Source organism: Desmodus rotundus, chromosome 2 (genome assembly GCF_022682495.2).
Source record: "Desmodus rotundus isolate HL8 chromosome 2, HLdesRot8A.1, whole genome shotgun sequence".
NCBI classification, from domain to species: Eukaryota; Metazoa; Chordata; class Mammalia; order Chiroptera; family Phyllostomidae; genus Desmodus; species Desmodus rotundus.
Genome location: NC_071388.1, coordinates 57,851,820 through 57,872,227, shown reverse-complemented (window position 1 = coordinate 57,872,227; position 20,408 = coordinate 57,851,820). Strand labels below are relative to the sequence as shown.

Sequence of the window (20,408 nt, the reverse complement as noted above, 5' to 3'; positions counted from 1 at the left end):
TTTCCAATGAAAAGTTGCAACCAGTATATTTTAGATTTTTTCCAGAGGCACTATTTTAAAAAAATATTATGATTAAATATTGTGTAGACATTATAGATCCTGAATATATAATTAAATTGAGAGCACATATGATGGTATTATAACTCTTAGGTTAAAATCTGGAAAAGCTACAATGTCTGCCTTGCTGCCCAGAATAGATGAGTATATGTAATGTATTAAAATGAATATAGAATCAACATCAGACATATTATGTCCTGTTAGGAAGACTTTTTGGAAGAGTTTCTGGTCACTGGAATGAGCGAGGTCTAAAAATTCTGGCTGTGAAACAGAATGGATTTATTCCATGGATGCCCGAGAAGATCCAGTACATTGAGATCGTTAAAGAAGAGCACCTTAGAACTTTCTCTGGAATGCCCCCAAAGTCTAATACTAAGCAACAGTTAACAAGTGCATTATAGTTTCCATGGTCTCTGAAGGATTTGAGAAAGCGATCAAAGCTTTGGATGTTTTTCATAGTCAGAGCTCACACGTACATTTACATGAATTCCAGATGCTCACAAGCTCGCTAAAGCCCTCCTAGTGGCCTTAGGTTCTGCAGCTCGTTCCCACAGCTATGCTTTGAAATAGGTCCCTTGTAACTTAAAAATGTGACTTGGTAAAGCTTTGAACTGTAGTTAGCAGAGATGAATAAGTTGTGTTTAGAAACATTAATTTATAGAAGTCATAGGTGGAGTTTACCATAGAATTTTACATGTTCTAAATTGACTCTTCTGTTTATAAATTAGGTCATACTATTAATAGAACAGTATGAAACATGCTTCATGTTTGCAGTTTGAGGACCAGAAGTAGGGTGACCAATTCTTCTGCTTTGCCTGGTACAGAAAATTTTCCTATTTTGAGGGACTTTAAGTGTTAAAATCGGGAAGGCCCAAGCACACTGGGAAGAGTTGAGAAGAGTGCACCATGTACTCATTGGCAGGACTGGCTACGGGATTTGTGGGACCCAGTACAAAATGAAATATGGGGTCCCTGCTCAAATTTTTTAAGAATTGCAAGATGGTGGCATTAAAGCATTAAACCAAGTGTGGGGCTCTTCTGGCTGGGGGCCCTGCGCCATTACGCAGGAAGCATGTCCAGGAAGCCAGCCCTGCCCATTGCAATCTTGTGAATGAAGGGATTTTATGAGTGGATCCCACTGTAAGTAAACGAAAGAAGAGGTTGACATAAGGACTTCCTAATAACAGAAATAATTACAAAAATTAAGCCAAGAAATTATTAACATTTTATTACCATGTTTCCCACCAAATATTACAGGTAGCCAGCTGCGTATCCAATAGTAGGAGAGTTTGGTGAATCTGGGGCCTCTGGTCCTAAGCCAGACTTGATTTCTCCCAAATATGCCCAAAAATGTGAAAATCTTTTAGGACCTTCCATAATGTCTCCCAATAGAGTTGGGGTCACGAGTATCAACAACAAGCAAACACATATTTCACATTCATCCATTCACCTCTGTACTTGCTGAGCCCCTGCCACACTGAAGGCACTGAATAGGCATTGGAAATACAAGGATGAAGAAAACTCAATCCTCTTTGAGCTTACAGTTTAATCAGGGCCACATATTGTGGAACAAACAGTAATGGGAGCTCAGAGCAGGGAAGGAAGAAGAGGAGTGAACAGCATCAAGCAGGTCAGGGAGTCTGAAGTAGGCCCTCTAACTGGGCAGTGAAGGACTCCTAGCTTCAAGGAGTTCCCCAGGCATTTCGGGTAAAGAAAAGAGCATATAGGAAAGCACAGGGTTTTGGCAGAAGAGAGGTGAGGTCCGTGGCCCTGGAGGGAGAGTGTGTGGGGACAATGAGTCAGGAGGCGAGGCCCAATAAGGTAGAAGGAGCTGGTGACCCTCTAAGGGGTTCATGCACTTTGCTCCTGAGTTAGAGTTTATCCTACATAGTGGAAGCCACAGGAGGATTCCCAATAGCAGAGCAACTTCAGGCAAACAGGCCGAAAAGTGAAAGTGGACAAAATTGGAGAGAAGTTGGTGGTCCTCTCCATGTACAAAGGCCTATTTGCTGCTATGAGGACAGGAAGAAATTGATATCATGGCCCCTGCCTCCAAAACAATAATATGAAGCCTGTCCAGAAAAAGTCCAGCCATTGTTAATGTAATGAGAACAGTTTGGGCAACATCAATGTAACCTGGCAGCTAAGGAGAGTGGAGTGGAATGCACACGCATGAACAATGATGACCTCACTGTACTAGTCAGTGGGGGAGGCAGACGTCATTGAGTGAGCATGTGCACTGTGTGGCTGAGGCAATTAAAGTGACTGCGTAGAGCAACGAATCTGCATCAAATTTTGCATTAATCTTGAACATTCCTCTGGGGAAACTATTCAGATGATTCAGAAGGCTGCAGTTGTGGGCAACTGGTGATTGGCAGCTTCATCATGACAATGTGCCTGCCCATGCATCTTGTCTCATGCAGAGTTTTCTGGCAAAACATCAAATCACCCAGGTGACTCAGCCCCCTTACAGCCCAGACTTGGTGCCCTGTGCCTTCTGTCTTTCCTAAAACTAAAATCACCTTTGAAAGGGAAGAGATTTCAGACCATTGATGAGATCCAGGAAAATACAATGGGATAGCTGATGGCGATTGGGAGAGCTATGTGAGGTCCCAAGGTGACTACTTTGAAAGGGACTGAGGTGTCATTGTCCCATGTACAGTGTTTCTTGTATCTTCTTTGAGAAATGTCTCCATTTTTCATTTTACGTGGCTGCACACTTTCTGGACAGACCTCATGTACTATTTTATATGTTTAGTATCAAGTGCGTGCTAATGAAGTTCTAGAGAGAGAGATCGTTTGGGGCTGGGTGGTGAGGTAGGACGAGAGGAGCAGGCAGAGCATCCTGGGCATAGGGAACCATTAAAGTCCTGGGAGGGACAATGGAAGGTGAACAATGTATAATGACAACCTGTTGTGTCCAGGGGGCTAGGCAGCAGTAGTCCACCTGTGTGTGTGTGTGTGTGTGTGTGTGTGGTGGGGTAGCATTATACTTTTAGAGCTATTTAGATAGAATTAACATCTTCTTAATATTGTTTTTTTTAATTCAATTCAATCTGCTTTCTTAACATCCTGAAAGTATAAGAGTTGAAGATGAGTAGACAAAAAACAAAGAAATAAAAGCCCTCAAAACCTCAGTGCTGGAAGTCGGGCACTAATGCCAGTTCTATCTGCAATGACAGATAATAATTATAGTTTCCAAAATTCACTTAGCCTTTCTGTGTCTTATTTCTTATTCTCCTTATCTGCAGAACACTCACTTTGCCTCACGGAATAACTTTCCCTAGTGTTTGAACGGATTTTCTACGTTCAGGAGACAGATGGCTTTGTGTCATGCACTCTCACGCGCACTCTCTCTCTTGTAGCATTTTCGAGAGTCTGACAGTTCTGAGACTGGAAGATGAGAAACATACTTTAACTAGGACTCCGATCCTCATAAATGACATAATTTCAGCAAGCTTGTTCCTCACTGCCCAACTAGAGGGCCTGACATTTCCACTATTAAGATTAGTAACTGGTTCCAGAAAAAGGCTCCACCCAGAGATATTACCTGGGTAATGATTTGACAATAGGGCTATAAATGGAGTAAATTAGTTTGTGTGATTAGCCGAAGTTAGCCGTCACCAACCCCTTGCCCTCTAGAAAGAGAATGTATTATGGAATTATGTAGAGTAACAAAAGGGTTTCAGAGAACGAGGATAGGGAAACACTAAGGGGAAGGTGGCTGGTGTTTTCCCCACCTCGTGGCAGGTCCTGGAGGAGGTGGGTGTGTGAGCCGAAGAAACAGGCAGGTGTGAGCAGTGTCCGTTACACTTTTGCACGGGGCTTTGTTCCTGCAAATCATCAAGAACGTCAGTGCCTGCAGCTATCGATCAACACTCTGGCCAAGTTTCCTGAAGTTTTGGAACTTCAGTTTCTCTACATGGAAAACTGGCTATTATAATAAAAAGAGGGAGGCTACAATGAGGGAATGGTGAACAATAGGAGAGGTGACTTATGTAAAACACCTGGTAATTCAACTCATAGGTGGTCGATGAATGCTCTTCTTCTTCCTTGCGGGAGCTTTTCCCTCTATTCCCGGTCAGGTTTTCCTCCACAGCAGTTAACACCAGCTAAGAGAAGAGCTAATTCACTTCTTCATTGTCTCACTCCATTAGTCTGCCAGCGTTGTGAGAGCAGGAATTTTTGTTTGTTTTGTATGAGCACCTTGAACAATGCCTCGTATACTGTTCCAAATATTTTCAAAATATTTGTTGAATGAATGAATATATTTTGTGAGCACGTTGTCTTTGACACTACAACTATTCCTCTGGATGACACCACCTCCGATTGACTTGTTTGCCCACCCTTCCGTGTCCTGAATGAACAGGGCTTTTGGAAAAAGTTTCTTGAAGAGGGGAGAGAGGAGTAGAAAAATATGGAATTCTTTAAGAAGGTGGCCAAACCTGCCTCTGAGAAATTATCTCCTGAGTGGCCTTCTGGGCAGAGTGGCCACTAGAGGGCAGCAGTTGGTCTTGCTTGGTGCTGTGAGCAGAGCCCCGCTAGGGGGAGGGATGGGGCCCCTAGGGAAAAGAGTGGGGTCTCTCAGGGAAGGGGTTGTAGAAAGACATGCAAAATACTGATATTTTCCCTTCTTTGCAGTCACCTTTATAGACAGGAGATCTGTGGCTTTTATGTGAGAATAACGTTATTTTTAAGTATTAAGAGTAATAAGGCATTTTCTGAGCAAGTTTCATGGTGGAGTCAATGGGTCACTGCTCAGAATGTCCTAAGATGTCAGGGTAATATGCGAATTTCCCTGACTCCTGAATCTGAATGGGGCTGAGGGCTGGGAGTCTGCATTCATTTAGCAAGCTTCCAGGTGGCTGTGCTGACTCTGAAGATTGAGGACACAACCCCTGATGAGTAGACTCCCCACAGTTTTGTCTTGAAGCCCTGGTGCATGTGTGTTTGCCTTTTTATTTATTTATAAATTATATATGTGGACGACTGTTCTAATGTATTGCATATATTATAAAACATGCACTAAAATGAAAATTTTAGAAGGATGAAAAACCATATACATTAAAGTTTCTTTTTAAAAGTTATATTTTATTGATTATTCTATTACAGTTTTTCCCTCTCTGTCCCTCTCCACCCAGCACCCCACATTCCATCAGGCATCCTCCCACCATGGTTCATGTCCATGGGTCATTCATATAAGTTCTTTGGCTACTCCATTTCTTATCCTGTACTTCACATCCCCATGGCTATTCTGGACTTACCTATTTCTACTTCTTAATCCCCTCGCCTCTTCACCCACTCCCCACAACCCCCTCCCATCTGGCAACCATCAAAACACTCTCTGTATCCATGATTCAGTCTCTGTTCTTGTTTGCTTAGTTTTTTAGCTTCAATTGTTGATATGTATTTTTGTGCCATTTTATTGTATTTTTTTTATTGCTCAGATACTTACACACACACACACACTCACACACACCCTGGGACTACTTCAAAACTGAACAAGTTGCAAAATTATCTGCTATGAATCCTTGCTTTCAAAAAGTTTAAAGTTCATGATTAGACTCTAAATCTGATGCTTAATCCCTGGGATCATGGAGGTTTTTTGAGACTCTATTGCAGTCTATAAACATTCTCTCCACAGTAGGGGAGAAATATGCTCATCTGACCATTTATACCATTTCAGAGCGTGTGGAAACTTCTGCAGTTCTCGAAGTGTGAACTTTGAGCCAGCAGCATCAGCGTATCCTGGGAACTTACTAGAAATGCCTCACCCCCAAGCCTACTGAATCAGAGACTTTGGGGTGGGAATAAGCCTTCTAGGTGTTTTTGATGAATATTCAAGTTTGAGAACACTCCAGAGCACTGGTTCTCAAACCTGCCTCCTCATTCCTTGTTAGAATCACATGGTGAGTTACAAGAAAAAAAGGACTAATGCCTGGGCTGAAGGAATTCACTATCTCTGGAGGTGGGGCCTGGATATTGGGGGTTTTTAAAGCTCTTCATAGAGGCTAAGCTCTGTGGACCCAAATTTAAAGACCTAGGCTACTTTTGGCAATCCCCAAACCCGAGCATGGTAGCCTTAGAGAGGATGTAGCAACAGCCTGACTCAGCTTCCATTTACAGCCCAGGCCAGTGAGGCCACCAGCCTGAAGCTTTTCCACGGCAATACAGTTACTATTGTCTCAGCCAGCATCCAGTTCTCTCCTCCTCGGCCCAGTGCCACACTGAAATAGTGAACACAAAGCACTCCTGCAGAAGACGCACATTAGCAAATGTAGCTCGAATCACGGCATTTTCAGCTGCAGACCACAGACAGCAGCTCCCAATGTCTGCAGTGCCGCTGTTTTCGTAGAACTCAGTTCACGGAGCTTCTGGAGAACTAATAGAGTAGATATATGAAGACCCTTGACAATGAATAGTAGATATTTATCGTGAAAACAAATAGGAGTAGATGTGTGAAGAATCTGTTAACATCGGGGTCTGTATGCACGTATCACGCTGAGAGTCCTGTGATGGAGCCTGTGACTGAACGTGCTGCTGGTCTGCTCGGTGCTGAGAAGGGCTCAGCCTTGTGTGGTCTGTGGAAAGCAGCAGAGCTGTAGTGCGGCAGAGGGACAGTCTTTGGGGGATGGGGCAGGAGAGCCTGGTGGCGTTGGGGGGAGCTCTGGAGCCAGATGTCCTGTGTGTAATGCCAGCTCTGCCCCTGGGCTGCTCTGTGACCTTGGGCTTCTTGCTGAACCTCTTTGTGCCTCAGCCTCCTCACTGCTCATATGAGGCAACATCAGCACAACTGCTGCCGAGGGTTGTGCTGTTAGTGGGGCTGACACCTGTGAAGAGTGGTGTCCACACCTGAGTCGTGCTCTGCGAGTGTCAGCCCCTCAAGCAGGGTGGCAGGCACAGGGGACACGGAGAGCCTCCTTGGTGCTGCACGGGGGCAGAGAGCTTAGGAACCTGCTCTTTCTTTTCTTCTTTTTAAACCCTGATGATTCTAGAAATCTGCATCCTGGCATCTCCTCTCCCGCATCCTGGTTTCTTCCACACCAAGGATAAAGTCAGTAAATAGAAATAATTGGGGAAGGTGGGCGCACAATGCAATATACAGATGATGTGCCATAGAATCGTACACTTGAAGCCTATATAATTTTGTTAACCAATGTCACCCCAATAAACGTAATTAGAAAAGAAAATAAAAGAAAAATACTTGGGAAGTAAAAAGAGTGAGCAACCAGGGGACCAGAGTGTGGTTGTATTTATACAGGTGCTCGGAAAGATTATATACAATACTAATTTTGATTATAGTTTTTTGATATTCACAAATTCAGGTTAGTATGAATTAATGGGCAGCATTAATTATAACATTTGAAAAATCACACAATTTTAGTGTTTTCATTCTACACAGGAGCCTTAAATAAGGAAGCATGTTTTCCTAGATGCTTTTAGGAGGCTCCATGAGGCCACTTAGCACAGTGGCTGAGAGGGTGGACTCTCACCTTCAAATACTCAACTGTTTGGGTTTGGATCCAAATTTCCCATTTATGGCACCCTGGGAAGCTACAATTTTGTTCTAAGCCTCACTTTGCTCTTACACAAAGTGGGCTCATCACAGTTTCTATGTCAGAAGGCCTTATCAAACACAAACAGACCCAGACTTAGCTAACGAGAAACTTTATTCAAAAGGACAATTGCAGCAGAAGAATTTCCAATCTCAGGAATCTGCAGTTGCCTCAAGCACAAACAGAAAAGGTTTTTCTTTCTCAGGGACAGGTAAGCAGACCATAGTAGCAACAGGAAGCTGCGCAAGCAAGGGGGTGTGAAGGCTGGGGTCTGACTGAAAGCTCTCTCACTGTGCTCAGCCCAGTGTCCTGGGAAGCAGATTAAGGGACACCTGAGTGCTGTCCCAGGCTGGTGGCCAAGCAAAGAAGCCTGTGGGAGGGGAGAAGCTTCACAAAAGTCAAGACAAAGCAGAGGATAAGAAATGAACAATGGTGAGCCCTTGGTCAGTCATTCTGAGGAGTAAGTGAAATTATCCAAGATTCCTGCTGTTCGGGCTTTTTTATTACAAATACTTGTCAATGGTTGCTCAAAGTGGCTGGTTTTAGCATTCTCTGGTGAGCTTTAAAAACTAAGTAACAGACAAAAGATAGACTTCTGTGCCTCATGCCTCAATTTTCAGATGCATTAGGTTCCTGGGGCTCAGGAATCATATTTTAGAACACTTACTGGGTGGTTCTGATGATCAGCCATGTTTGAGAACCAGTGGTCTAAACTGATTTGAAAAGCTGTGTGTGTGTGTGTGTGTGTGTCTATTTATATTTCCCCCAAGGAGACCTTAATGCGTACACGACTGCCTTTCTTCCTTCTTCCTGTTAAGTGCCAGATTTGATCTGTGACCTCGGAGTTCTCATGGTAGTGAGGGCAAAATCAAAAGATGTGTAACTCCTCCTGTCTTCAGCAGCAGTCCCCCAGGGGCCAGCACTCGGTGGAGATTGGGAATCGCCTTCTTAATGGCTATGAGAAACCTAGCTGTCAGTGTGTCTAACTTACATAGTGGGGCCCATCAGCTTGGCAGGTGCAGAGGTGAGACTTGCTGGCTTGGAACTCCTTTGGGGTTCTCCTTATTGTACCTGAGTCATGTGGCCAATCCCACAGGCCTCCTTGTTTCACCCTTGGGGGACGTCAACATTTCCTGGAAGGCTGATTGCCTTTGAACAGTCCTTCCACAGATGGGGAAACAGAGACTGAGAGAGTAACTTCCCAGGATTCCTAGCTGGTATGCGGTGCAGCTGGGGTTTGAACTTAAACACAATGGATTTAACTCCCTATTAGTGCCTGACTCATAAAACCAGAGTTAATGTCATTATATGGCACATAGAATTAATTATACCTATTACCTTAATCCTTGGTCCATAGGCCCAAGTCAACTTTTTAAAAATGTTGTCTTTGTTTGATCAAAAGAGGGATTTGTAGAGAGGTGAAAAAAGAGTGTTATTCAAAATTCTGTCCTTCCTCTGGGATCACACATCATCTTTATTATATGACCGCTGAACTATAATTTTAACTTAATATACGTAAGGAAACCCTTGCTAGTGATGGTAGGTACAAAGAATAGTCACATGTTCTTCACACACGTTAGCCACAGGAAACCAAATAAAAATTGTTTATGATACATCAATCACTCTTTTTCTCCCCATAAATCTGAAACACAAAGAATAGTCTTAGTTTCTCATTTTTAATGTGCTTCCTTCCTCTGAATTATGTAAAACTTCCAAAGCCATAAATACATGTATGTACAAAGAAGCAGTGTAGCAGTCCATGTGATTTTATATATTTTCACTTTGGAAGAAAACATTTTGTGAATTTACTTTGAATCTGCTTGAATCAATGCCAAAAGGAAGTGAATTTGAAAGATTTAAAAATATAATGTAAGGGGCCAAACTATTCTCATTTGAAACTAACATGAAACTCCAAGTGAGCTAAGCTGGTTGGAGAGGAGAAGGAATAACTGTGCCCTCCCTGAGCTTTGACAGTTCGGACACAGACAGAAACTGACAACCCCAAGCAGAGAAGGTTAAGTTTAATGTGTCTTCCCACATGCCATCGAGTTTTAGAAGGTCATCACAGAGGTTTAAATTCGTCCATATTTCTAAAAGGTAGAAAAATTAATTATAATATTATCCTTTTTTATTTTCTTGCTTCCCTGTTTCTTTCTTCCCTCCCCATCACTCCTGTTGTGCTGATTAATACCCCCATTTATTGGTTACTTAAATTAAATCCTCAGTGACTGTTTTTCCATGTGTTAACTATTTCTCTCATCTGGATAAAAAATTTCATCAAAATATAGGTTTTACATTGGTGAGTTCTGTTCTTTTCCAGAGAAAAGAAAACCCCCTGAAGCATGTTCCCTATTACTACCTGGCAACTTTAACCCACTGTGTAGCTCTAGTTAGGAAACAGTGAGAACATTTCAGCCAAGACCATGATGTGTTACTGCTGACAGTATGAGCATATGACAAATGCCCAGACCCTGGGGATTTTCACATCGCAGTATTGTACATATCTGTATGATACACAGTACTTTGTCTGCAGGACTGTGGTCAACTGGGTGTGAGACTAAAAATTTTGGTCAACTTCAGCCTGAGTATGTTAACATGCACAGAAAGCAAAACTTCTGGGTTCCAGAAACAGTCTCAGTTTCCCTGGGCTGACAGAGGGGGCTGCCTGGACTCTTCAGCCTGGCTCTGGTTTTCTGTAGCTGCCACCTCTGCACCATATCATTCCACTAGCACTGCAGGCCAGCCTTGGCTTGCCCATCCTGAGAAGCAAGGACCAAGACCTCAGCTTACCCCACAGCAGTTTCCACACACAGTCCCCAGGAGGCCGTTGACCACCTGGATGGCACAGAGAACTATCTGGATCACTGCTATGACCAGCAGGATGGAGAAGAGGTTCAGATTCCAGGAAATCACATTCTCAGGCTCCCGGCACTTGCTCCATAAGGATTTGTCACTGAGGTAATCCCTGTCAGGAGCACGGGGAGGAAAGGAGACATCTGTAAAACATAGGCGATACCCTAGACTACAAAGTCACCATAATAATTTTTTTGGTAATACTTTCCATCCAAAACCTAAGTTCAATAAGAAATATATCCCATTATATCAGTATATTTAAAGACAATACCTAACATTTTTATTGACTATATTCTATGTGTGTCTGTTCTACACACTTTACACAGATGCACTCATTTATTTCTCATAGAAAACTTAGTTATTTTCTTCCTTTCCACAAGTAAACATACTGAAGCACAGAATGGTTAAGTGACTTATGCATAGGGCACACAGCTACTAAGTGACATGGTGACTTTTGTGAGTTGGCCAAAAGAATAGGTAAATTCAATATCTATTAGGGAACCCAGAAATGAAACACTTCAGGAGGAGAATCTCACAAGTGTTCCTGGGCTTTATCTCACCTATTGTCACTTGGGACCACTTGGAATTTGACAAGACTCTGTCACATCTAGTGGTCAATGGAAGCCTTCTAAGGCACAATTGTGTTATATAGTTAAGAGGAAAAGCTTGATCTTTTTAAAGACTTCTAGCCAAATTGTGAATTTCACTCAACTATATCTTTGTTAACATGTGGGAATTACACATACAAAAATATTTAATTAATAAAAAGCACTAAATGATCTGCTGCTTTAATATATATTTTACAAAAACTTTGAAATAAGAGCATTGCAATATATTCACAAATTCTGGGTAGTAGGAGTCCACTGCATATAAAGGGCATCATGCTGTGAAGGAGAAATGTGCACTGTGCTGTCTTCAACAAAAAGCACAGGAAAGTGGGTCAATCCTTTGGGTTATCATTATTCCTTGTCACATTCTTAGAGCCACATATTGGTCGCCTGTTTCATTATGCCCCCTCTATCCTCTCAAGGCCTCAATGGGAAGATCTCTCTACATGTGGCTACTACATCAACGCCCACCTTATTGTTTTTAGATCTTTTTGATGACTCCTGTTTCTGATAAATTCTTTAGTAACCAGTACACACTTATTTAAATATGCTCTGTGTTAAAATTTGGAAAATCTTTGCAATGACGAAAGATGCCCTGGCATTTAACAGAATCAAAGGAACAAAGAAACGAGCATTTGCCCTTGATTTAAAAATAAAAGACTGTTTATAGCATTGATTTACCTTTCCACAAGAGCACAGGTTCCAGCTGCGCACTAGCTGTGTGACTTACCTGTAAAATGGGAATGACATCCTCTATGAAATCCAAGAGTTACTGTGAGGATTAAATGAGTTCACACTAGGAAAGTGGCCAGGACAGTGCCTAGCATACAGTAAGTCCTCAATAGATGCTAGAATTGTTATAATTCCACTTAATCTGAGCTGTCTGGTCTAAAGGACAGAACCTGGTATTTTGGATTCCCATGGGTGTGGATTTGAGTGCAAGCTTTGTTCTTACTAGCTGTGAATGCAAGTTACTTACCCTCCCCATCCCTTTCCCAGACAGTATTAGTTTCTTCATCTATGGAATAGGCTGAAAAGAACCTCTCAATTGTGAGAATTCACTGAGATGATACCCCTTATGAATTGCTGTGCAAGACCTATTTTCAGTAGTTGTTATGTTTTAAACACTCTTCTTTCTGTTCTGCATTTTTCCTTGTAGTCCTATCTATCTATACCGTTTTTAAACTTGACAATGACAAGGAGTTATATAGAGAGACAATATTTTCCAGGCACATCTGGTAAAGAAATGACCCTGAGTGAAGTGATTGGCAGTGCTGAGTTCTTTCCCTCCTCTGAAGAGTGTGCAGTGCTGGGATGACAGCACCTCCTGGTGGTGAGATTAGTAAAATTCTCAGGGGGGGAACTTCGAAGCATGGATTGAGTTTGGAGCCTGGAACAATCCTCAGTCCCACTCCTGCTGCTGCCTCAGCCCTCCTCACAAACCACTATGGATGGCCGTTCCAGGCCCTTCTCTCCCCTAACTCTCAGGTGCTGAGCCTCTCTGAGATCCTGGCGATGACTGCTGTGTCCAACCTCCAAGCCCAGGTGAGAGTAGCTCTCATATTTCATGGATGTGGGGACTAATACTTTCCACATTCTGTGAAGTAAGGGGAGCTGAGCAGTTTACAGCCAGTTGACTGAGCCAGAGTTTTAAAGCCTCCTGCTCTTGTGCAGGGCATTTCCACCTGAGCTGCAGTAGTCCCACCAGCATCGGAAGAGAGTGCTGTGCATTTCATGCAACTCACTTCCTGCAGCTGAAGGAAAGATCAGGGGAGCCTGACTGCTCAGCCTGGCCCCTCTGCCTGGCTACTCCAGGTGCCATCTCCTCCTCCAGGACAGACTCCTGATGCTCCTCCTGCCCTCAGCTGCCTTTGGTGCCCTTTCTGTGCTTCCCAGCACTCTGTGTCACTGTCTGTCATTTTGTCTGTCTCCTTTTCTGGACGGTTCACTCACACAGGCAGGACCATGTCCCCTGTTTTTGCCCCCAGTTCCAGCACAGGCGGTTTCAGTAAACAACAGCAGTTTTCAGGGACTGGGACCTGCCCATGTTCTGGGCTCTGGGGCAGCTGCTTTACATCACCTTCCCCAGCTGGACCAGGAGGTGCTGCTCCCCTTGGACAATGCCTGGCAGAGAATCACCCTCAGTAAATAGTTACTGAGTGAATGAACATACACCCATGTGGCGATTAAGAAGCTGAGGCTGGAAATGGCAGTGCCTGGAAGTGATCTTAGGTCTGTCTGACTGGAAAGCCAATGCTCCTCACCATTACATAAATCCCTCTAACTAATTGTACCTCCTTAGCATAGTTGAAGTATGATTTATTGGTAAAGTACATATACATGTATAACAGTGTGCCAGTCAAGGTTTACTTCCACCATGATAAAGAGATTATTCTCTCAGTTTTCGCTGGAGTGCTCCGAAAGATTGAATTAAGTATCAAAATCATTAATGGTATGCCTGTAGCAAAACTTAAAAAAAAAGACGTTTCTACTCTCTGCAGTAAGCTAATGGGAGCTGGACGTCGGTCCCACCGCATCTCAGGCAGGTGTGAGCGCCAGGCACACGTGTGGCCCTGTATCAGAGACAGGAGAATGTTGTACTGCCTTGTGTGTGGCTCGGCACCTGTTGTGTTTCCTTTCTCCCTCCTTTGTTTTGGACACGGATTTACTCTAATTGACTTTAAGTTGATCAAGGATGGTATTATTCACATAACTGAATAAGTAGTAAAACCTATTCATACTGCACTGATTCTGTTAGAAATAATAACAAACAGGTCCTTGAAAGAAGATGGATTCTGTAGCTCACAGCCAGTCCCACTGGAGGGAGAGAGAAAGCCCTCAGGGTACGAAACCTCAGGAGATGGCTCAGCTTTCTGATGTCTGGATACCAGTGCTCAGGCGGGCCAACCCCGTGCAGTGCGGCCCTGCGGTCCTCTGTAAGATGAGAGGGCTCTTCACCATAATATACATTTGGAAATCACTGCCTGTAACAGAGGCCTTGTATTCCTGTTTAACTGTAGAGAAGGGTGGGGATGCTATTTTATGTGGAACTTGTGAACACATCAAGACCTCAGATCATAACAGAACCACTACCACCATATCCCCCATCAGAATCCCATCCTCAGGTTCTTTAGCCTCTCACTGTAAGTTCATAATATGGATTCCAGTTAATAAATGGATGTTCTATAGATTTTCTAGAAATGAACCCATCTTCCACATGCAGGAGGACCGACCCACTGTCTTTCCTGATCCTCCATGTGCGTCAGTGACCTGCTGGATGGAGGGGCTGCCACTGTGAACAGAGCAGGAAGGTCCCGCCCTCGTGGAGGTCAGAGGCCACCCAGCAGCATCCGACAGACTGTCTGTGTCGATGGAGCTGACCTATGTCTGTGATATTCAGTGAAGTCACTGCCAGCCCTGTGCGGCCACTGAGGACTGGGAAGATATTAATGTGATTGAAGATTTAAAAACTTTGTTTTGTTGAAATGAATTTAAGTGTAAATAGCTACATAAGGCTGCTGGCGACTGTATTGGACAGTGCAGTGAAGAGGCAGAGAACGTGTAACATCAAATGGCTAAGCCTGGACGTCCTGCCTCTGCCCCCAACTAGTGGACTGACTTTGAGCAAGTCAAACTTATTAGCCTGTCTTGGCAGGAAGTAAATTACCTTTTGGGGTTGTTACAGATATTAAATTATAAATTTGTTTTAAAAAGAAAACAAGAAAGTTCTTTATAAACTACAAAGTACCTTGAAAATATGAAGTTATTTTAATGAGTTCTATTAACATAAACTCTCTCGAAGAGTCTATAATATTTCCAATGTCATTTGCTGTAAACTTGCACCTTAAAAATGGTTTTGTTATAGACCATTTGGGGTATTAGTGAAAGCTTTGAGTTCTGTTAGTGAATGATCGTTCTTGTTTCCTATTATAAGATTTGCAGTGGAACTCAATACTCTATCAATATTGTTAGTTGTCTCGTGTGTCTGCTAATAAATTTTGGATGTCAGTGAGGACACCACAAATCCCCTTCCCTCATACCAGCTGAGGGGCCCTCTTTCATTATCGCTCCTGGTCTCTGTCAGGACAGCAGTTAGACGTGAGATTGGGGGTGAGGTCTTGTGCAACTTCACTCCAGCCCACAACTCCAGCTCTGCCTGAAAGAGCAACATGCCTGAGACTTGTAAATTGAGATGATAGGACCTGTGTACGTTTCTCCCCTTGTGGTGTCAGGTGGCCATTGCAGCGTATACTTTACCCGTTGTGGAAGGGGTAGCCCCACTCATCATTGTCCATGAGACATTTAGGACCCTTCCTGATTGCCGTGACTGAGATGATAAATGAGTACCCAGCACCCAAGAGTCCAATCGCAGCAAATATTATGGAGGAGAACATCTGAAAGAGAATAAGAGAGACAGCCAGGTTCTTACGGTGGTCATTATGTTGGTCTTAACACGCCTAACCCGCCCGTTGCTGAGCATGGTTGCTACAGGGTCGTTATAGGCAGGGGTCAGTCTTTTCAGGGGATCGGGCCTCTGGGGTCTCGGAGAATGATTTTGGTGTCATGTACCACGCAAGTTCTGCTGTTGAGAAAGAGTAGAAGTCTAGAAGTTCTCCTTATTGGTGTAGTTATATTCCTTGAGGTTGAAATGATTGAGCCCAACCTCTCTTCCATGTGGTAGCAGCAGCCTTTAAAGTCTCTGCAGAAATTTTATATCTTAAACATCTCTCATTTATATATTCAACATCTCTCCACTCCTTGAACTCTCTGAAAGTTTTCTCTTCTTTGGGATAAATAAGCCCAACATTCCATTTCTTCCTTTGTTTTTAAAGATTATATTTATTTATTTTTAGAGAGAAGGGAAAGGATGGAGAAAGAGAGGGAGAGAAACATCGATGTGAGAGAGACATATTGGTTGCCTCCCATACACTCCCTGACCGGGATTGAACCCACAACCTAGGCATGTGCCCTGACTGGGAATCAAACCAGCGACCTCCTGCTTTGCAGGACAATGTCCAACCAACTGAGCCACACGTGTCAGGGCCCTAGTTCTTTTAAATATTTTCGTATGACAGAGATTGCTTAATAAAATACTGATTGTACTAGCATCTTTCTTTTTACTTAATTAGAAATCAAAATAGAATTATACAATATGAAATGCAGAAACAATCCTGGACAGTGAGTTATATGAAGCTAGTTGGGACATTGGGTTTATAACTACCTGTTGGATGATTTCAATGACTAAAGTTTCATATCATTCCCTGTTTAGAATTTTTCCTTAATTTTTATGTCTAGGGTATCCTAAATTCATTCTCACCATCAAGAACATTTGTGAATATGATCTATGTCATAAGTAAATAAAAATTTTGGTGAATTTCTTATGTTAGAATAGGCGTTCTTTTCCAAAATATGTCTTGTTGAATAATTTTGGAAATTGTTAAATTACATAAAGTTAAATAAATTTTTTTCAATGTATATGTGTTTTTAATCGGATTAGCTTGGAATTTAGCTAAAAGTATGCATTTATTTATTAATTTAGTTTTGTCCTTTTTAATTAATTAATTAATTTTTTTACTGTTGACACCATTACAGATGTGCGCCATCCCTCACTTTCGCCACTGCCACCCAGCCCCTGCCCCTACCTCCCCTGGCCTTCACCCTCTTTCACCCAGTCCCTCACCACCTCCCTCTGACATTTCTCAGTCTGTTCCATGTACCCGTGCCTCTGGTTTTATTTTGTTCATTAGTTTATTTTGTGCAGATTTCACGTATTAATGAGATCATATGGTATTTCTCTTTCGCTGACTTGCTCATTTCACTTAACATATAATCTCCAGGTCCATCCGTGGCTGTTGCACAGGGTGAGAGATCCTTCTTTTTTATAGCTGGGTAATATTCCATTGTGTAAATGTACCACAGCCTTATTATCCCCTCATCTTCTGATGGGCACTTGGGCTGTTTCCAGATCTTGGCTATTGTAAACAACACTGCTATGAACATAGAGGTGCATATACTGTATTTTTCTGTGTATAATGCACACCCAGGTTTTTGTGCACATTATACATGGGATTATTATACCCATTTTTATACTAATGGTATGGAATCATTATATGCATGTATAATGTGCATTCTTATTTTTCCCTCAAAAATTTGGGCAAAAAAGTGCACATTATATATGGCAAAATACAGTAATCTTTCTGATTGGTGTTCTGGGATTCTTAGGATATGTATCCAGAAGTGGGACCACTGGGTCAAAAAGCACTTCCATTTTAAATTTTTTGAGGAAACTCCGTACTGTTGTCCACAGAAGTTACACCAGTCTGCACTCCCACCAAGAGCACTACAGGGTTTCTTTTTCTTTATTTCCTTGCCAGCACTTGATGTTTGTCTATTTATTGATAGTAGCCATTTTGGCGGGTGTGAGGTAACACCTCATTGCAGTTTTAATTTGAATCTCTGTGATATTGAGCATTTTTTATATGTCTTTTGGCCATATGTGTGTCTTCTTTGGAGAAGTGTCTATTTAGGTCCTTTGCCCACTTTTTAAATTGGATTGTTTGTCTTCCTGGTGTTGAGTTGTACAAGTTATTTATGTATTTTGGAGATTAACTCATTATCAGATATAGCACTGGTGAATATGTTCTTTCATATGATAGGTTCACTTTTCATTTTGATGGTTTGTGGTTTTTCTTTTTGCTGTGCAGAAGCTTTTTAGTTTGATGTAGTTCCATTTGTTTATTTTTCCTATGAACAATATCAGGAGACATGTCAGCAAAAATATTGATCTGAGAGTTATCTGAGATTTTACTACCTGTTTTCCTCCAGGATTTTTTTTTTGTTTTTGAAATTTACATGTAAATTTTTTAATTAAATCCGTTTTGAGTTTATTCTTGTGTATGGTATTAGTTGGTGGTTCAGTTTCCTTTTTTTTTGCATGTAGCTGTCCAATTTTCCCAACGGCATTTATTGAAGAGACTGTTTACACTCCATAGTATGCTCTTGCCTCCTTTGTCAAATATCAATTGACCATAAAGGTGTAGGTCGACTTCAGGGCTCTCTATTCTGTTTCATTGATCTATCTGCCTGTTCTTGTGCCAGGCTGTTTTGATTATAGTGGCCTTGTAGTATAGTTTGATATCAGGTATTGTGATCCCTCCAATTGCTCTTCTTTCTCAAGATTTCTGAGGCTATTTTGAATCTTTTCTGTTTCCTTATAAATTTTTGGAGTATTTGTTGTAGGTATGTGAAATATACCACTGGTATTTTAATAGGCGATGTGTAATATCTCTGCATTGTGGTGCTGTCTGGGGGGGGAGGGGTCAGAGAGGGAACACTGCTGCTTGCTCACGCTGCTCCACTTTCCGTCATTTCCTTTGCTTCTCACCAGTGGATTGTGCCCCTTCGGGTGCTTATTTGCAGGTGGACAGGTTTGTATACATTCTAGTACCCCGTGGGCCTTTCCAACGGACTCTCCTGTGATATGGGGAGTTTCTCCTGCTGCCTTAGCCCCCATAGATTTTTACAGCCAGGAGTTTTTGAGTCTTTAGTTTCCTGGGCTGGAACCCTGGGTTTCGTGGTCTGTCTTGCTTTCCATTTGTTCCTCTTGGCTTATCCCACAAATGTCAGACAGCCTGGTCTGCCAGCCACTGCCTCGCCTGCATGGTTCACCGCCTTTCCATGTGTCCTCTCTGCCCCACTGCCTGGCTCCACCCCTCCTACCAGTCTGGATGAATGTTTCTTTAACTCCTTGGTTATTAGACTTCCATGCAGTTTGATTTTCTGGCAGTTCTACAGAGCCGGGCACAGGAGGGGCCAAGCTGCACTCCAAGGCTGGTACTCATTCCCTATAAGTAAGAGGGTGCTTGTATGTTAAAATTTCCTTTCATTGTTATTTTCTGTCCATAGGAAGAATTTTATCTCTATCTCTGCACCAGCTCTCCCCAGAATCCTGCCTAAGGCTGGTTATTGTCTTCATCTCAAGATGCCCAAAACAAGGGGACAGTGTACCCTGGCTGATGTCTGCCCCCTGGTTACTCACCGCAAATCTTTTTCCACAGCTCTTGATGCCACAGCACCCACAGCAGTCATTGTTCTTCAGGTCCAAGAACATGTTAGCAGGGAAGAGCATCTATGACCAAGAGAAGCACCTCAGAATGGCTCTGGGATGTGAAAAGAAGACTCGTACCTGCCTGTGTGTGTGAGGAGCCACAGCTGTGACCTGAGACGTGGTGGCCAAAGGGTATGGCAAGTGCTAACAGAGTATAGTTGGCATGTTGGACAAGTGTTATTCAGTATTTAGATGTCATTTGGCCATACTGCAGTCTCAATGGATCAAGATTTCAATATCTGACAACACGAATTTCCATTTAGATGGTGGGTAGGGAAAAGGAAAAAAAGTGTCCTTGATTGTCATGAAAAGTACCTGTCTCTAAAGCAGAAGTACTCAATCTCTATTAGGAACAAAGGGTGAGAAATCCTTCATGCATGAATGGAAGGAGAATCCGTTGATGCCTGCCTCTCTGGATGGTTTTTAGTCAATCAGTTGGCTAGGAAGTGTATTTCTACCCCGTACTCCCAGCACTCCCAGCACCTTCTCTTGGGTGACCTTCAGTTTAGTTCCTGGAACTTAACTGACCCATGAGAACTGTCAGCCCAAGTTTAAATTACCTAGTAAATGTGGGGGATATGGCCTCCTTGACAGGCCTTGATGGAGAAGGGAAAAATTAAGGCACAAACTTCACCATGCAATGCTTAGGTTTTTGTTAGCAACAAAATATCTTCCAGGTCAATAAGAGCCCAATTTTAGAAGAATGGGATAAAACTCTCCTTCAGGGGGATTTTTAAGGCTTTGTACTCACCATGAACCCGCTCCCTAATATTCCTCCAAAAAACCAAACCTCTTGGGAAAGGCGGTTGATGTTGCCTATCTCTTTTCCTCCAGGGAAAAATAGCAGGATGTTACACAGGAAGGCAATTGTGGAGAGGGAAAGGAGGGCGGTCCCCAGGCACTTGGCACAGCCCCCAGTGCACATGATGGGGAAGTCCAGGACAGGTCTGTGGAAAAGGCCCCTCGCTGACTCCTTCCTGAGGTCTCTTCAAAATTATTAGCCAGCGGTTCCTAGTAAATGTTTCCCATCTCAATCTGTATTTTGGAGCTGAGTAGCAAATCAACCTATGAACTGTATCTGTGGAGTTGCTTCAGCTTCTCAAATAGAGCAGAACCTCGATGGCGAAGGATATTTATATATTCTCCTTGACCTGAAGTCCTTTTTGATTTTGTGCCTCATTGAGAGCAATCACTTTGCTGTGGAGACCAAGTGTGTTCTACAGACTC

General features: G+C 42.7%; 1 protein-coding gene across 1 annotated transcript; it reads right to left on the bottom strand.

Moving 5' to 3' along the window:
- Positions 1 to 9,618: 9,618 nt before the first annotated feature.
- On the bottom strand, positions 9,619 to 20,106 carry LOC112300926 (transmembrane 4 L6 family member 4-like). The gene is made up of 5 exons (XM_045192077.2): positions 19,933 to 20,106; positions 19,113 to 19,202; positions 15,332 to 15,468; positions 10,404 to 10,578; positions 9,619 to 9,703 (listed from the first exon to the last, which is right to left on the bottom strand). Exons 1-5 carry the CDS (start codon positions 20,104 to 20,106, stop codon positions 9,686 to 9,688), a joined length of 594 nt encoding a protein of 197 aa, XP_045048012.2. The 3' UTR covers positions 9,619 to 9,685.
- Positions 20,107 to 20,408: the final 302 nt, after the last annotated feature.

Coding starts and splice junctions, on each gene's coding strand:
- LOC112300926 (XM_045192077.2), bottom strand. CDS start 20,106: ATGTGCACTGGGGGCTGTGCCAAGTGCCTGGGGACCGCCCTCCTTTCC. Junction 19,203..19,932: donor TATTAGGGAGCGGGTTCATG/GTGAGTACAAAG, acceptor TCTTGGTCATAG/ATGCTCTTCCCTGCTAACAT. Junction 15,469..19,112: donor GCTGTGGAAAAAGATTTGCG/GTGAGTAACCAG, acceptor ATTCTCTTTCAG/ATGTTCTCCTCCATAATATT.